This window comes from Ixodes scapularis, unplaced genomic scaffold (assembly GCF_016920785.2).
Source record: "Ixodes scapularis isolate PalLabHiFi unplaced genomic scaffold, ASM1692078v2 PGA_scaffold5__190_contigs__length_132052651, whole genome shotgun sequence".
NCBI lineage: Eukaryota > Metazoa > Arthropoda > Arachnida > Ixodida > Ixodidae > Ixodes > Ixodes scapularis.
This window is the reverse complement of record NW_024609880.1, coordinates 25335822-25349483: the sequence shown is the minus strand read 5'-3', so window position 1 is coordinate 25349483 and position 13662 is coordinate 25335822. Positions and strand designations below refer to the sequence as shown.

The window sequence follows — 13662 nt, the reverse complement described above, 5'->3', positions numbered from 1 at the left end:
AAGTTACTTTGGGGAGATGGAGTATCGCACCTATGACGTTCGGGAATGATAGGGATAAAGTCCTACAAACCACTCTTCTTAAAACTGAGCGCTAAATATAAGTATGATTCTTCGACGACACGGAAGAAGGCATCAGCCGCTTGTAGGTTCACGAAATGTTAGATGAAGCATATTTCGTCCTAAAAGTTTCTTCATGCTTCAAAAATAATTAGGTGCCTATATCCGTTCAGTAAATAAATCTTTCTTATAGGTTCCGGTACTTACACTAACTCAATATTACTCAGTACGAGAGTTCCGCAAGCCTTGAACAGAGCTCGCAAAAGATTAGGTTTGGCTTTTACCCAACCGCATGTGAGAACCGTAGGATTTACTTTAAACGCACAACCTAAAAAAGAGCGTTTCCTTAACTTCGCTAAAACTTTAGATGTTCCTCTCGCTGATATGTCGAAGTTAAAGAAGTGAATGACTTCGTACTATACGGGGATGACGACAAGGGCTTCGAGCACTGTCTCTGAAGATAAAGCCAAAAAAACTGTCCTTTTTCTCCTTAAAGGATCATATATTTTCTTTATTTCAATCACGATAAAAATGTTGACACAGACATTGCAGAAAATTAATTGTCCAGTGCAATTGGGCGCCATCTAAATCTTTCAAAATGCACACATCGCGAACATACTGTTGCATAAGATTATTTAGTGTATTACCCATGTGACTCATCGTTCTATGACGCTTGTACAATCCAGAAACTTTGCAATAGTTGGCTAATTTCAGCAGATATAAAAAAACAAGAAATTATTATTCTTAAGCTTTATTTTTGTAAGCCCAGTAACAACGAACTAATTCAATATGATGTTATGCGAAAAAGGTGATGTTTGCTTCTTAAAAAGTAGCTATTACCATACTTGGTTGGGTTTGTTTATAATGTAGATTACAAAAGTTTAATTATCAATTGCAATCTCACCTTGGTGCTCCCACCGTGTGCATGCCAGGAAGTTTTTAATTAGATCTCCCGTTGGTCTCTGACACATGTAACATGAACAAGAAGCTCCCAAGGATAGAGCTGGCACTTTGTATTTATACCTCCACACATTCATTCTAAGGTTGTTGTTTTCTCTAACTAGACAAGCTTCCAGTCCCGTACATAGTGTCACCAGATAAGTTCCAGGCGATAGTGATAACGAACAATACCTCCGTCATACCTACTCCAGCAAATAACAGCATACACATTGTTTTGTGCGACTGTGAGAACTTTGCACTTCGTCGATGATTGACATCTTGTGAAGCAACTGGGTGGATGCACAATTTGAGTTCTACGGATTTGCCAACATTTACGTGAAATATATATGACGGCTATGGTGATAACCGTCATATATATTTATATATGTGACAGCTATAGTCTGGTGTAGAATGAAGAACACTTTTTATAAACGATAAAGAAAAAAATAATACGCAATACCCTGTAAGTTGACAAGTGAGCCTTTGTTTACTTGCGCAGACATTTTTAGAAAAAGCCGAAATATTGAAAAAAATATCTAATTTGATAAAATAAACTACTATTGAAAACTTTATTGTATACTGACCTCAAAAAGCTTCCGATGGTAGAACACTACAGTACAACCTGACGCTGGTCCTGGTGCCATTTAAGATTAATTTTAAATGACCTTGTTGGATAACAAATGTTTGTCCAAAAACGTTTTCTACAGCTTTCTAAGATGTTTCGATGTAGTATAAATGCAGGTTTTAGTAGATGACTGGTATTTTCCAAGAACCCACTCCCGCGCAAAGAAAGGGCAATTTTAGACTACAATTAGGCTACATGAAAAACTACAATTTTAATTGTAGTTCTCCACGTTTTCAAACGTAGTTTTGTCAACCAGAAAAATATTTTGTTGCGAACAGCTTTAAAGATGACCAAGCAAGTACCTTTATTAAATAGATACAGCAACATCTTACCACTAAGCTCGTATCTGGTTCCATGCAGCCTGATGTAGGATCATCTTTGTCACGTACATCTCTCATTGCGTTTCCAGACACGCAAACAACTGGTGACTTATAAATAAAAATTCCGTCGGTATATTTTTATTTGCAAAAGCAAGCGTATGTTTGTTTTATTGATGGTTTCTTTAGTCCAACCTGCCAATATTTGTTTGGGATTTCTGCAAATGTTTTTTTTTAAAAAAGGAATAGTATGATGTATAATCTTGAAATTGAGGCGGCCACTAGTCGTTTTTGTTTTTGTGCCATTTTTTTTACGGTGACGTAATGAGCTACAACAGGCTGGGTGTTCTGAGCCCGTTTAAAATCCATTTTGCACGCGTCTAACAACTAGGAAATGTCACCAGTAACAACTTTAGAGAGACCTTTCTAACACAATTAAAATTTAGCTAAATGTTCGAGAGCATAACGTTATGAGGCGATTGAGGCTCTCGAGAACACAGACGCCGATTGCTTTGAATTGGTTGACATTGGTACGCGGAATAAACGAATAGAGAAATAAAAGGATTTACCGCTGCTCTGTGTAGGAAGTCGCCAACTAATGATTAATCTGGCGACGTTTCTGAAAAAAATAAGAAAAAAAAGAAACGTCAGCGAAATATGTTAATTGCAAGTAATGCAACGGCAGACACTTTATAAAATATTGACGATTCTGTGTATTCAATTTCAGTCAAACTTGAGTTTAAAACTGTGTGGTGACAACAATTGATGGTATTTAAACATTGGCTCCTTAATGTTCGCACAAAGATGCGGAGATCGTAGACCTTTCTCACCGCAGATAAACAGCACGAAAAATTGGAGTCGCTTTTCGCTAAATCATCGTGCCCAGTTCCCTTATTTTTACAACAATCCCTACTCTGCTTTGTCAACTTTTAAAGTTCAGAGGCGGTTGGTTCGTCGCAAGCCATTCCCATTTCTTTAAAGCGAATGAGCTCTGGGTTGGCGGTGAAAATGCTCTCAGATGGTGTTATTCTGCGATCAACTCTTGAGGCAAAAAATCAAAATATTTCCAGCCAAGTTCTAGAAACGGCATCAGTTTGACATGCCCTTCTTGCGTACTCATATCGAGGGGTTAACATTTTTTTTTCTCCGAAGTCGAGTCGGTTCAACCGGTTCCCAACCCCGCTTAATAAGACAGCCAAATTGACTGACATTGATGGTTGGTCACAGTTCTTCACAACCACTTTGCGGTCATGATTGTCCAGACGTAATTAACGAGATCACTGAGCGCAGGCTAACTCGACGTGTCCATCAACAAGGGGGTAGTGGCGTGGTCCAGTCATTCCTCTGGGGTTCACTGTACACGGTCCGTGAAAGCCACGACAAAGGGCTAAACCTTAGAGGCACGTCTCTTTCTGGATAACCCCTTCGAGAAGGTTATCTTCGCTCGTGTCGGCTGGTGCACCGCCGTCCGAGTCGGCATCGTGGCACTCCCAGCGGATCGCACAGCCTCCGTTGAGTTTTCGCTGACTGCCTGTCTTGTCCTCGGGCGTCCGCTTGGCTGGGTCCTGGTACTCCGGAATGGACATTTTCTTGACCGGACCCAGCGACTCCTGGTGGCCGTTGCTCAGCAGCCGCTGGCTCATCCTACTCTTGATTGAGTTTGGAGACGGGCTCTTGGCTACGCCTTCTCTCCTGTCCACTGTGTACAAAACAAACGAAAATAGGAAGGGAAATAGTGTTAAGCAGATGATATAGGAGTGTAACTGCAACCCACTGCCGTAAACGAGAGGGTCGATGGGAGAGTGTGAATAATTGAAAGGGAACCCCGGCGCAGCAAAACTAAAGACAGCCGCTCTCATTGGGTGTGCTCCCTTAATTAGTGCTCAAACGATGCCAATTTTTAGTGAAAAATACCGACTGAAGCTAGTACAGTTCATATTAAGAGTGCATGAATGGTGTTTCAAATTGAAGAACGCAGTTTTATCGCTAGCGTCAACACTGCCAAGAGAACCGAAATATTTCGTGGTTTTTTCTATCAGTACGAAGGCTGTGAATTACGCGGAGCTTTTCAATTCGTACCGTTATTGGCACAACCCTAGTGCAGACCAAACATGAAGAAAACAAGCCAATCATGTCTCATCTCGTGGGAGCACAGTCCTGTTGGCAGCAGAAAAGCTACGTCACAACGTAGAGCTCAGTGGAACAGACCGCGCAGGGCAAGTCTCTTGTTATTGACCAAAATTACGGCTGGACGGTGGACATCGCATTTTTGGCAGCCCCCTATGCATCGTAGTGCGAATAGGTAGCGACAAGCGTGAATACCTAGGGAGGAGAAATGCGCACGGCATCCCCACTTTAGCTGCGATTTGGACCCTAATAAAGCGTCTTCCTCCGCACCGGTTGTTTCATTAAGCTCCTCCTCAAGCTCAGTGGAACAGCCCGCGCAGGGCAAGCCTCTTGTTAATGATCAAAATTACGGCTGGACGGTGAACATCGCATTTTTGGCAGCCCCCTATGCATCGTAGTGCGAATAGGTAGCGACAAGCGTGAATACCTAGGGAGGAGAAATGTGTACGGCATCCCCACTTTAGCCGCGATTTCGACCCTAAGCAAGCGTCTTCCTCCGCACCGGCTGTTTCATTAAGCTCCTCGACGTCCTGGAGATCTTCGGCTGCCTCTAGGATAGCGGTCTCATTAAACAAAATATATTCTTGGTGAGCAATGTACATTGTTTTTAATGCATATCATGCGATTAGGTGGCGACGTTTTGGTGTATATTGACACATTTTAATAAAGTTTTGGACTACTTTAATTTTAGAAATATATTTAGATATGTACCCGTAACCAGTCAAAAGCCACACCACACACGAGTGAACCATACGTATGACCAAATTGGCTGGCAATCATTTTCAATCTTGATTATTTAAGCACAGTCATATTGATGAAATTGTTTCGTAAATGGCCACGCGTGTTGTAAAGTAGAAAGGTTTTAGCCCAAAAAATCGCCTTCATCAATATTTAAAACACATATTATTTGACTACTTACTATTTATTCTAGGTTTTACACCAGTAAAAACAAAACCTCTGCGTAAGTAGGTTTAACCTGAGTTTACGAATTGATTCATGAAGCATAACACGTGGAACTAACGAGAATTGCTACATCATGCAGACAACTTGATTACTTTCGATAGGGGGTGCATTCTAATTGGTAGAAGGCATTAGAACGGCAGCGGGGGCTTTTGAGATCACTGGGAAAAGTTCAAGTTATTTCTTGGTGTCATTAGGCTAATATTGGGGATGCTGTTCGTTAATAGTTTGTTCCTTAATCCTCCTACCGAGAAGCGCGTGTTAATTTAATTTTATGCCATGAAGAATTTTCGAAGGTTTGCAACTGTCATCATCGCTACTATCATCATCATCGGTTTATTTCATATACTCATCAACAGCAAAATTACCCTGATTATGATTGACTAGGACAAAATTCGAAATGTTGATGTTCATTCAATATTATCGTTATACAAAATTCTTTTTTCAGTTATGAAACCGGGTATAACTCTGTAATTAACCCATTGGGAGGTCTAGTTTTTTTTCTCTCGAAAAGTTGTTTCCCATTGTCGTGTTTTGTTTTCAAATAAATAGTATAAAGGAAGCGTAAATGCACCGGTGATTCCTTAATAATTTACCGGGAACATATAAAATGCTTGCAATCTGTGTAAGTTTAGAAGGATCAAATTAAAATATTGAAGGCCAAGAGTTGTCACCCTATTTTCTTCCATTTGATGTTATTTTGGTGCATCCGCTTCAGCGAAATTCCAAAGGTTTCATATTTCTAACCGGATTTACACTTTACAGAGCTTCTCCGTTGAATGATGAATCCTCAGCCTCTGACTTTAATTCCAAAACGCGTTAGAAGTCTGCATCAAAAGAGCCAGTGCTTCCTTTGTTCCCACTGCCGAAGTGGCCGGTATTAGAAGTGATCATCACTGCACAGAGCGTCTAATATAAAAAAAAACATAAATATCTCAGCAAAGCGACACACCGATGAAATATATCGTTTATAGATCATCGAAGACGTAACAGATAGCCACACCTCCGGCATTTCGCTTAGTTTTGCGGTTAGCTGGGCTCATTGAAATATGTGATCTACAGAGTACATCAACGGCGACGACCGTCAAATGATTCACAAAAGGAAATAGCAGCAAAACTCAATTACACGTAAAAACAGTATACACAAAATAACTTACACAAAACTCACGACAAATATCTTGATTAGAATACGTAATAAATAGTCAAGTATAAGTCGAAGATGCTCTAAACGCCTGAATTGAGGATATTGATACCGGTTCTGTTGAAGGTGTTAAAACAATGCTCAATGCGATTCATTAGACTGGTTAGCTTTTTTATTTATCTGAAAAACGGGAAGTAACTCTCAATATTACTCACGGTACGGAGATACAGTCAATGAAAGCGAGACGTCTCTTAGCACAGGCTTGAGCTCACGGCCTTCGGGATATTCTTTTCCTCGGAACAAAAATATCCGGTGCTTAGTACATCTGGTAGAAAGGTCGCAGGGTAGAAAATAGTCTCCAGAAATAAGGGAGGAGATTTGTAAAGGACGAGGCTCATAATTCATAGCCTAGAGTTGCCCACAGTAGAGCCTGCGGAACCTAAGAACCTCCCTTTTGTCAGTGCAATTCTCGCATTAAATAAAAGCCGTTATCAACTATCCCTTCACCATTAAAACCTACGCAATCTCGGGCTCCCCGAAATATTGCCCATCGGTTCGCTTGTAGAAGTTGCGCCCTTTGAAGGTTCGCTTTTAAGGAGCACGTTCGTTCATCCGCAAATGTCGCTCGAGGTTGACTGAAATCAATATTTCGGCAAAAAAAATTAAAAAAAATCACCAAGTACGAAACGATCTCATTTTATAAACTCCTGCATGCACGTCCAGACATCGCTGCCCTCGTTTTGGCAGCTCCCTGATCACCTTGCGGTAGAAAGAACTGGAATGCATGACAGCAGTCGAACGAACCTGTCTGTGCCATTCATTTTCAGCAGCTGTCGTCCCTCACCAAACTGCTTACAACATTCGTACTTTTTGTTTACCGTGATAGAGGCTGTCCTTATAACGCTCTTGTTCAAACTTCTAGCTGGTTATATTTATCCTTCCCCCTAACTATTAGTATGCACCACTGTTCCCCAGGTACAGACACAATTCTCGGCGCCATGATAGCTGGAAACCTTGCATATGCTTCAAATTGTGGGAGCCGAGAGTGAACGACGAGGCAGAGAGCACGTGACAGGCGGCCGGCGGAGGAGGCACGTGCTGGCGCGAGACAGTGCGTGCTGAGCGAGGCTAGTAGCTGGACAAGGAACGTCGAAGCCAGGCTGCCTAGCCTGGCACATAACGAACCCCGGAGCGGTCCACCAGCGAGGTCTGGAGCAAGACCGGTGGAAACGGCGAGCCCGGGCCATATGACCTGGGCTACGACGATCCTGGGGTGGTTCCGCAGCGAGACTCGGGCATTGATAGCCCGGGACAGACAGCCTACGCAGAGCCGGCGTGGGAAAGGCGTTCCGCAGGCCTGGACGCGGACCCCGACTGTGAGCTCTGATCGACGGGCGACAACAAGTGTCGGCGGGCCTGGACTACCGGCTCTCGACGACCGGCAACCGAGAGGTACAGTAAACCCATTCGCTGTCTTCTCGTTCCAGTGTGTAACTCCCTGGGTGACGGGCGGAACGCATACCGATCGGGCGGCGATTGATAGTAGTGGACCTCCGTAAAGAAACCCATATTAAAATGGCGCATCCAACGTGGGGCCTGTTCGGTATGCCTCTGCTTCTAGTCGTCCCCAGGGAGTCTCATGGATTCGTTAAGTGGGTTGTTCACTAGCGCTAACGATGCCCGTTGAGACAAAGTATGTCGGAATTTTGGTGACTTATCTCACAGCAGAGCTCAGCAGGTGTCTCCTCGAATCGAGTACTTAAAGGTCTCGAAGGACGAGGTTGGGGACGCGCTTTCTCGGGTACCCCAGAATAGTGGTTGGCAGAAAGTGACGCAACCGGGAGGAACACGAGGAGCGCGGTTAAGATGTAAGAACGTCGTCTTCGGAGGCAGACGAGAGGCACGGCAGGTTCACTGGAAGGCAGGGTAGCGACTGGCAGGAGGGAAAACAGCCAGGAGCTATTGCATATTTAGGATTTAGGCTTGGATTGATGCGGTGAGCCAGTAAGCGCTTGTCGAGGCCCGGTGTGCAGATCGGTTTTTGTCAGTGGGTGTCGGAAAGATTGCGGGAATTGCAGTCGACACTGGGAACACTGGCGGACGAGATTGTCAGCGGGTGTTGGGGAAACTGGCGTAAATTGCAGTGGACACCGGGGACGCTGGCAGGCGAGTTGAGGAGCAGTATGATTCGTAACCGCTGGGCCAAGACGGCTAGTTGCTTCGCGTCACTCCAACAACCGACGAAGGGCAGAGGGACCACTCTCCCTTGACGGGGGTCGTTCCAAGAAAGCTACGAGGTGTTTTATATGATTCTTTCTCGACTTCACTCTGGCCGGTCGTGGCAGTGACAGCAAGACTTTTAATAAGTTATGTCGCGTCACGACCTGGCCGGGGATGAGGCGGTAGACATTTAGGTGGCTTGCAGCTGTCCAGCTTGCCTTGAGGCGTAAACGGTTTAAGCGGGTTTGCTCGCTGAGCTGCCGCCCCTCCGAGCACCGAGCAGTCCCTATAGAGCTCGTATACACGTGGACGGAACGGGACGCTGACGCTTACATCGAGTACCACATGGTATATATAGCCGTTTTGGAGCGCGGGTATGGAATATGGCCGTCCCGCCCACAAGGTTTGGATCCCTTCGTTTGCGAAAAAGATGGACTAGGTTTAGTTCATCGTTACCTGTTCAGAAGGAAACTCACGCGTTGAGCAACGCAGTTAGTGGTTTTGCCGCATCGCTTGCTCCTAGATGAGAAGGGCACCCGAGGTATAAAGACGCGAGCGTCGTGTCTTACTTCTAGGCTTTCTTGGCGAGATAAAAACGAGGAGGCTTGCCCGGTTCACATCGCTGACTTGAAAGGATACTACCGTTGTCGCGATGGGGAAGACGTATACCATGAGGTCGCGGTAGGACAAAAGAAATCCCCTGTTCTTGGCGACCCAGGAGCGAGCTCTGGAATGCAGACTTGCTGAGTTAGCCGCATGGTACACGAACCCGTCGGCAAGCAATTAGGCGGTGGAGGTTATGGCCACTGCCACAGTCTGCGGCAGAGTACTTCTTTGTTGTGTGTTGTTTTAACACTTTGTTCTGCGCAGAATAGCTTCTTGGAAAGACTGCCGTAGACGGCGTAACCCAGGAAGCCCACCGGGAGGGAAAACTGGTCATTCGTTTTCCCAAGTGCTCAGGGTGACTGACAGTTGTTCGGCCTGACGAACGGTTCAGGCGGGCAGGTCTAAGCCCGCTGTGACCTCTAAGCGGAACGGGACAAGTCCGTCTGCGTCGGCCGGACCAGCTTAGAGCAAGCCCCCTGCTGCATCGCGGTGAGTGGGACAGCGAGCGACAGACAGGTCAGCATTGTCTTCCGGCTTCGCTAGCCACCACCACCTACGCCGCTTTCGGACGCTGCAATGTGGCCACTCCGGCAACAGCAACAGCGGCCGTCCATGAAGCCCAGCGGCTCCCTGAGGCCCATGAAGTCCCCCGACGTCCGGGCCTTGAGGGGGGGGGAGAGTGTGGGAGCCGAGAGGGAACGACGAGGCAGAGAGCACGTGATAGGTGGCCGGCGGAGGAGGCACGTGCTGGCGCCAGACAGTGCGTGCTGAGCGAGGCTGATAGCTGGACAAGGAACGTCGAAGCCAGGCTGGCTAGCCTGGCCCATAACGAACCCCGGAGCGGTCCACCAGCGAGGTCTGGAGCAAGACCGGTGGAAACGGCGAGCCCGGGCCATATGACCTGGGCTACGACGATCCTGGGGTGGTTCCGCAGCGAGACTCGGGCATTGATAGCCCGGGACAGACAGCCTACGCAGAGCAGGCGTTGGAAAGGCGATCCGCAGGCCTGGACGCGGACCCCGACTGTGAGCTCTGATCGACGGGCGACAACAAGGGTCGGCAGGCCTGGACTACCGGCTCTCGACGACCGGCAACCGAGAGGTACAGTAAACCCATTCGCTGTCTTCTCGTTGCTGTATGTCACTCCCTGGGTGACGGGCGGAACGCATACCGATCGGGCGGCGATTGATAGTAGTGGACCTCCGAAAAGAAACCCACAAAATATGCCATTCAAGTTGCAGGATGTTCAAGAATTGCATTAACGTTCTCCGCAAAATTGATTATACTACACTTATTCAGATTTCTTATAAACAAAAGTCCCGGTGAGCATTTGTTGATTCTTTCAACATGTTCCCCTCTCCTCATATAGTTCTCTTTGGATTTGTCGTTTTTAAGAAGGTCTTCATCACCACTAAAGTGTGTGTGTAAGATGATGTTTATGCCTGTCTCATTTTTCGGTTATGTCTGCGCTACTTGACAGTATGATTATCTCAAATGAATAACAGCGCACTGTGCATAGTTGTACGCTGCCGAAAAAACGTGACTACCACAAGGAAATAGTCCATGGAGCAAAGTTAAAGCTACTATATTTATTTTGGGAGGTAACGTGGCTCTCGCTCGCTCAATTTCATGGCATATTAACTTAACATGAATAATACGGCACGCCCCATCACATCACAGATGTTATTTGTAGCAGTGCCAGACGTCGTTTGTTATTACAGCTATCAGAACTGGCAAAGGTAGCTGGCATCATCGGTCACTGTCGCTCTCTTTTGCCTACAAAAGTTAAGATTCAAATTTATCATGCTCTGTTCGGCTCACAAATCAACTACTGCCATTTAGTTTGGGGCACAGCGGCCAAAAGTAACGTAAACAAACTAATAACTCTTCAAAAAAAATAGTATTCGTTTCATTGCTAATGTGCCGTACGACACACATGCTGAACTACAATTTGAGCTACTTGAGCTACAATATCATGAAAGTTTCTAGTATTTATGACTATCGCTTGCTATTTTCTTACGCCTTTTCAACTTTGGAGTTTATTGCTTTTTTGTCACAGCTAGCAAACCTGACTGAGCGTGAATCAGTCTTCGATGTTTGTCGTAGAGAATTCTGGAAGGTTCCCCATTTCCGTACAAATTATGCACTGCAGTCTCTTGCTCATAATCTACCTACATTGCTTAACAACATTGTAATGAACCGCATCGATATTCATTGTATAACTAAGAAAACATTGCGTACTTTTTTGTGTTGTTAAATTAAGAAAAAAAATTTTCTCTAATGTCGGTGATTTTAAAATTTTTATTGGAACATTTTAAATTGTTTGATTTGAATATTGTAAGAAATGTTTAGGATTGTTTAAATATGATTGTGTTCCCTGTACATGCAAGGGCATCGGACCCAGTCAAGCTAGCTTCTGTTAGCTTTTTGTCCGGTGTCCTCGGCATAATGTTGCTGTTGCTGAAATAAAGTTCAAAGTTCAAAGTTCAAATACCATATCTAAGTGCCCATGATTTTAAGTGTTGCGGTTTTGATTACCTTCACAAGAGATAGTTCCAACCCTAATAAACAAAACGAGCTTACACGAGCGAGAATATGCATTAGGCTGCGGCTTAATTACACCGGAAATAACCTTATCGGTGTTCTCTCTAGAGGCGTCACAAGATTCCTGGTTCTTGTTTAGATTAATTCACCAGTCTTTTCCAAAGCTGAAAGTATTATGTATCAAAACAAGGAACTTCAATCGGCGAGACAAATAATACCTTCATTTATTTTTTAAAAAAAGGAAAGAAAAATAAAGCATGACAAATAATGCCTTGAGTAAACTGACAACCCTTACGGAAACATGCCAAATCAAATGGCAAAACAAAATTATTTAAAAAACCTGCTCAGTATGCTCTAGGGCCACGTTTTATTGCTTTGTTTTCAGTGCACTATTCTACATCTCGTAGTGTATTGTTAGTTTATCACGCAGATTGACAGGCCTCTCGAAAATGTATCCTCTTTCGCGCAGAGAAGTTGGGTAATACAATCAGGCAATAACGTAATTTGGCTCGTGCTGAACTGTGAACATAAGTTGGCGAATTCTGTTTGATCCTAGATTTGCGGCGGTGGAAGGACTCGCACCTTTTCAGATTGCGCTGCCCTGCTATTCTTCCTAATCCCACGACCTCGAAGAGCAAGAAAATACGACGCTCTATAAACAGGTCGTTTAGGGCGTTGCCACGTGGGTAGTGTGGGTCTATGCGGATGTATACAAGTAATGTAAATAAACGTAAATGTGAGTGCCGAAAGCATTCCCATCCCCTGCTCAACTCCTACCGACGATGTTTGCTCGGTATGACCAAGCGAGCCACCTGTCTTCCTCCGAGATTACGGATTTTCTCGGTATTGCCGGGCTTTCACTTACGTTTTGTTTATGATAGTATTTATTTGAGATCGTTCTCAGAGAAAGCTCGTTCGTAACTGCAGCAAGATAGGTGACAAACGGTACGGGGAAAGCACTCGCTTCCGAAATTGCAATCTTGCTGCTCCGCGGAGTTAGTCATAAATTTCCATTTCGTATCGCGCGACTAGGCTATTTGAACACGTATACACAAGACACGTCTCACACCAAGGAAGTACCTTAGCATTGTTGGCCTCCTGTAAGTTTGCACATCGTTAAGACCGGAGACGACGGAAAGAATGGAGACAGGACACAGGTCTCAATAGTGAGTGTTAGTATTGCGGATGCAAGCAAACACAAGCCCTGTGCGATAGCGTTAGCGTTGTGTGTTCCACACTGCGCTTGTGCCGAGCCCGAACTTCGGCCTTAAATATCTGCATGGCAACTTCGCGCATGCGCAGCGTGGAGAACCCAACGCTAACGCAAACGCACAATGCTTTTGCTCGTATACACAATACTAAAACTCACTATTGAGGCCTGTGTCGTTTCCCCATTCTTTCCGTCGTCTCCGGACTTAACGATATACAACCTTGATCAACTCGCGTGTTTCCTAGCTTTCTAACCCCGTAAATATGCCCGATAAAAATAGGAACTTTTCGCAAACTGTTACTGTATTACACTGTAACTGTATTCCGCGTATCGCACTACCGGACCCTTTACAGCAGGTTTTAAGCGCGCGCCCGAGTGATACTGTGACCGCGGGCGCGCGCTTAAAAGCATTCTTCAAAGGCTCCGGCAGCTCATGTACACAGAACACGGTAAAGGTATGCTAAAAGTGCGTAATAGTATAGACAATTGCAAGCATGGCGCCACAAGTGGTGCCCCATGCGTGCAAGCGCGTGCAACGCGCGGGTGAACGTAGCTTTGGCAAGCTCGTAATCGCACGGGCGTGCCTGCTCGAGCAGAGACATGGCGGCGGCCAGTCGCCCAGCTTGCAATCGTCTATAGACGATCGCAAGCAAGGCCACTTTCCGCCGCCATGTTTCTCCTCGTGCGGACAAGTCCGTGTAATGTCAAGCTTCCCAAAGCTATGTTCACGCGCAAGCTGAACGTGCTTCCACTCGTGGGGTACCCGTCGGGGTGATCTGCTTGTAATTGCATATAAAGCGCGACAGAGCCAGCGGAGTACCGGGTACTGCAATCGGAATGCAAAAATAATGCAGCATTGATTTCTTATGCCTTTGAATTTCTTGCTTTTACAATTGCTCTCCCCTTAATTTGAGTT

At 45.2% G+C, this 13662-nt stretch overlaps 1 protein-coding gene across 1 annotated transcript in view; it reads right to left on the bottom strand.

Moving 5' to 3' along the window:
• Positions 1-3332: 3332 nt before the first annotated feature.
• LOC120841730 (parathyroid hormone/parathyroid hormone-related peptide receptor-like) overlaps positions 3333-13662 on the bottom strand; it is a 327477-nt gene continuing 317147 nt past the window's right edge. The window contains exon 13 of the mRNA XM_042293968.1: positions 3333-3637. Coding sequence (XP_042149902.1) covers positions 3333-3637 — 305 coding nt within the window. The remainder of the gene's footprint in view (positions 3638-13662) is intronic.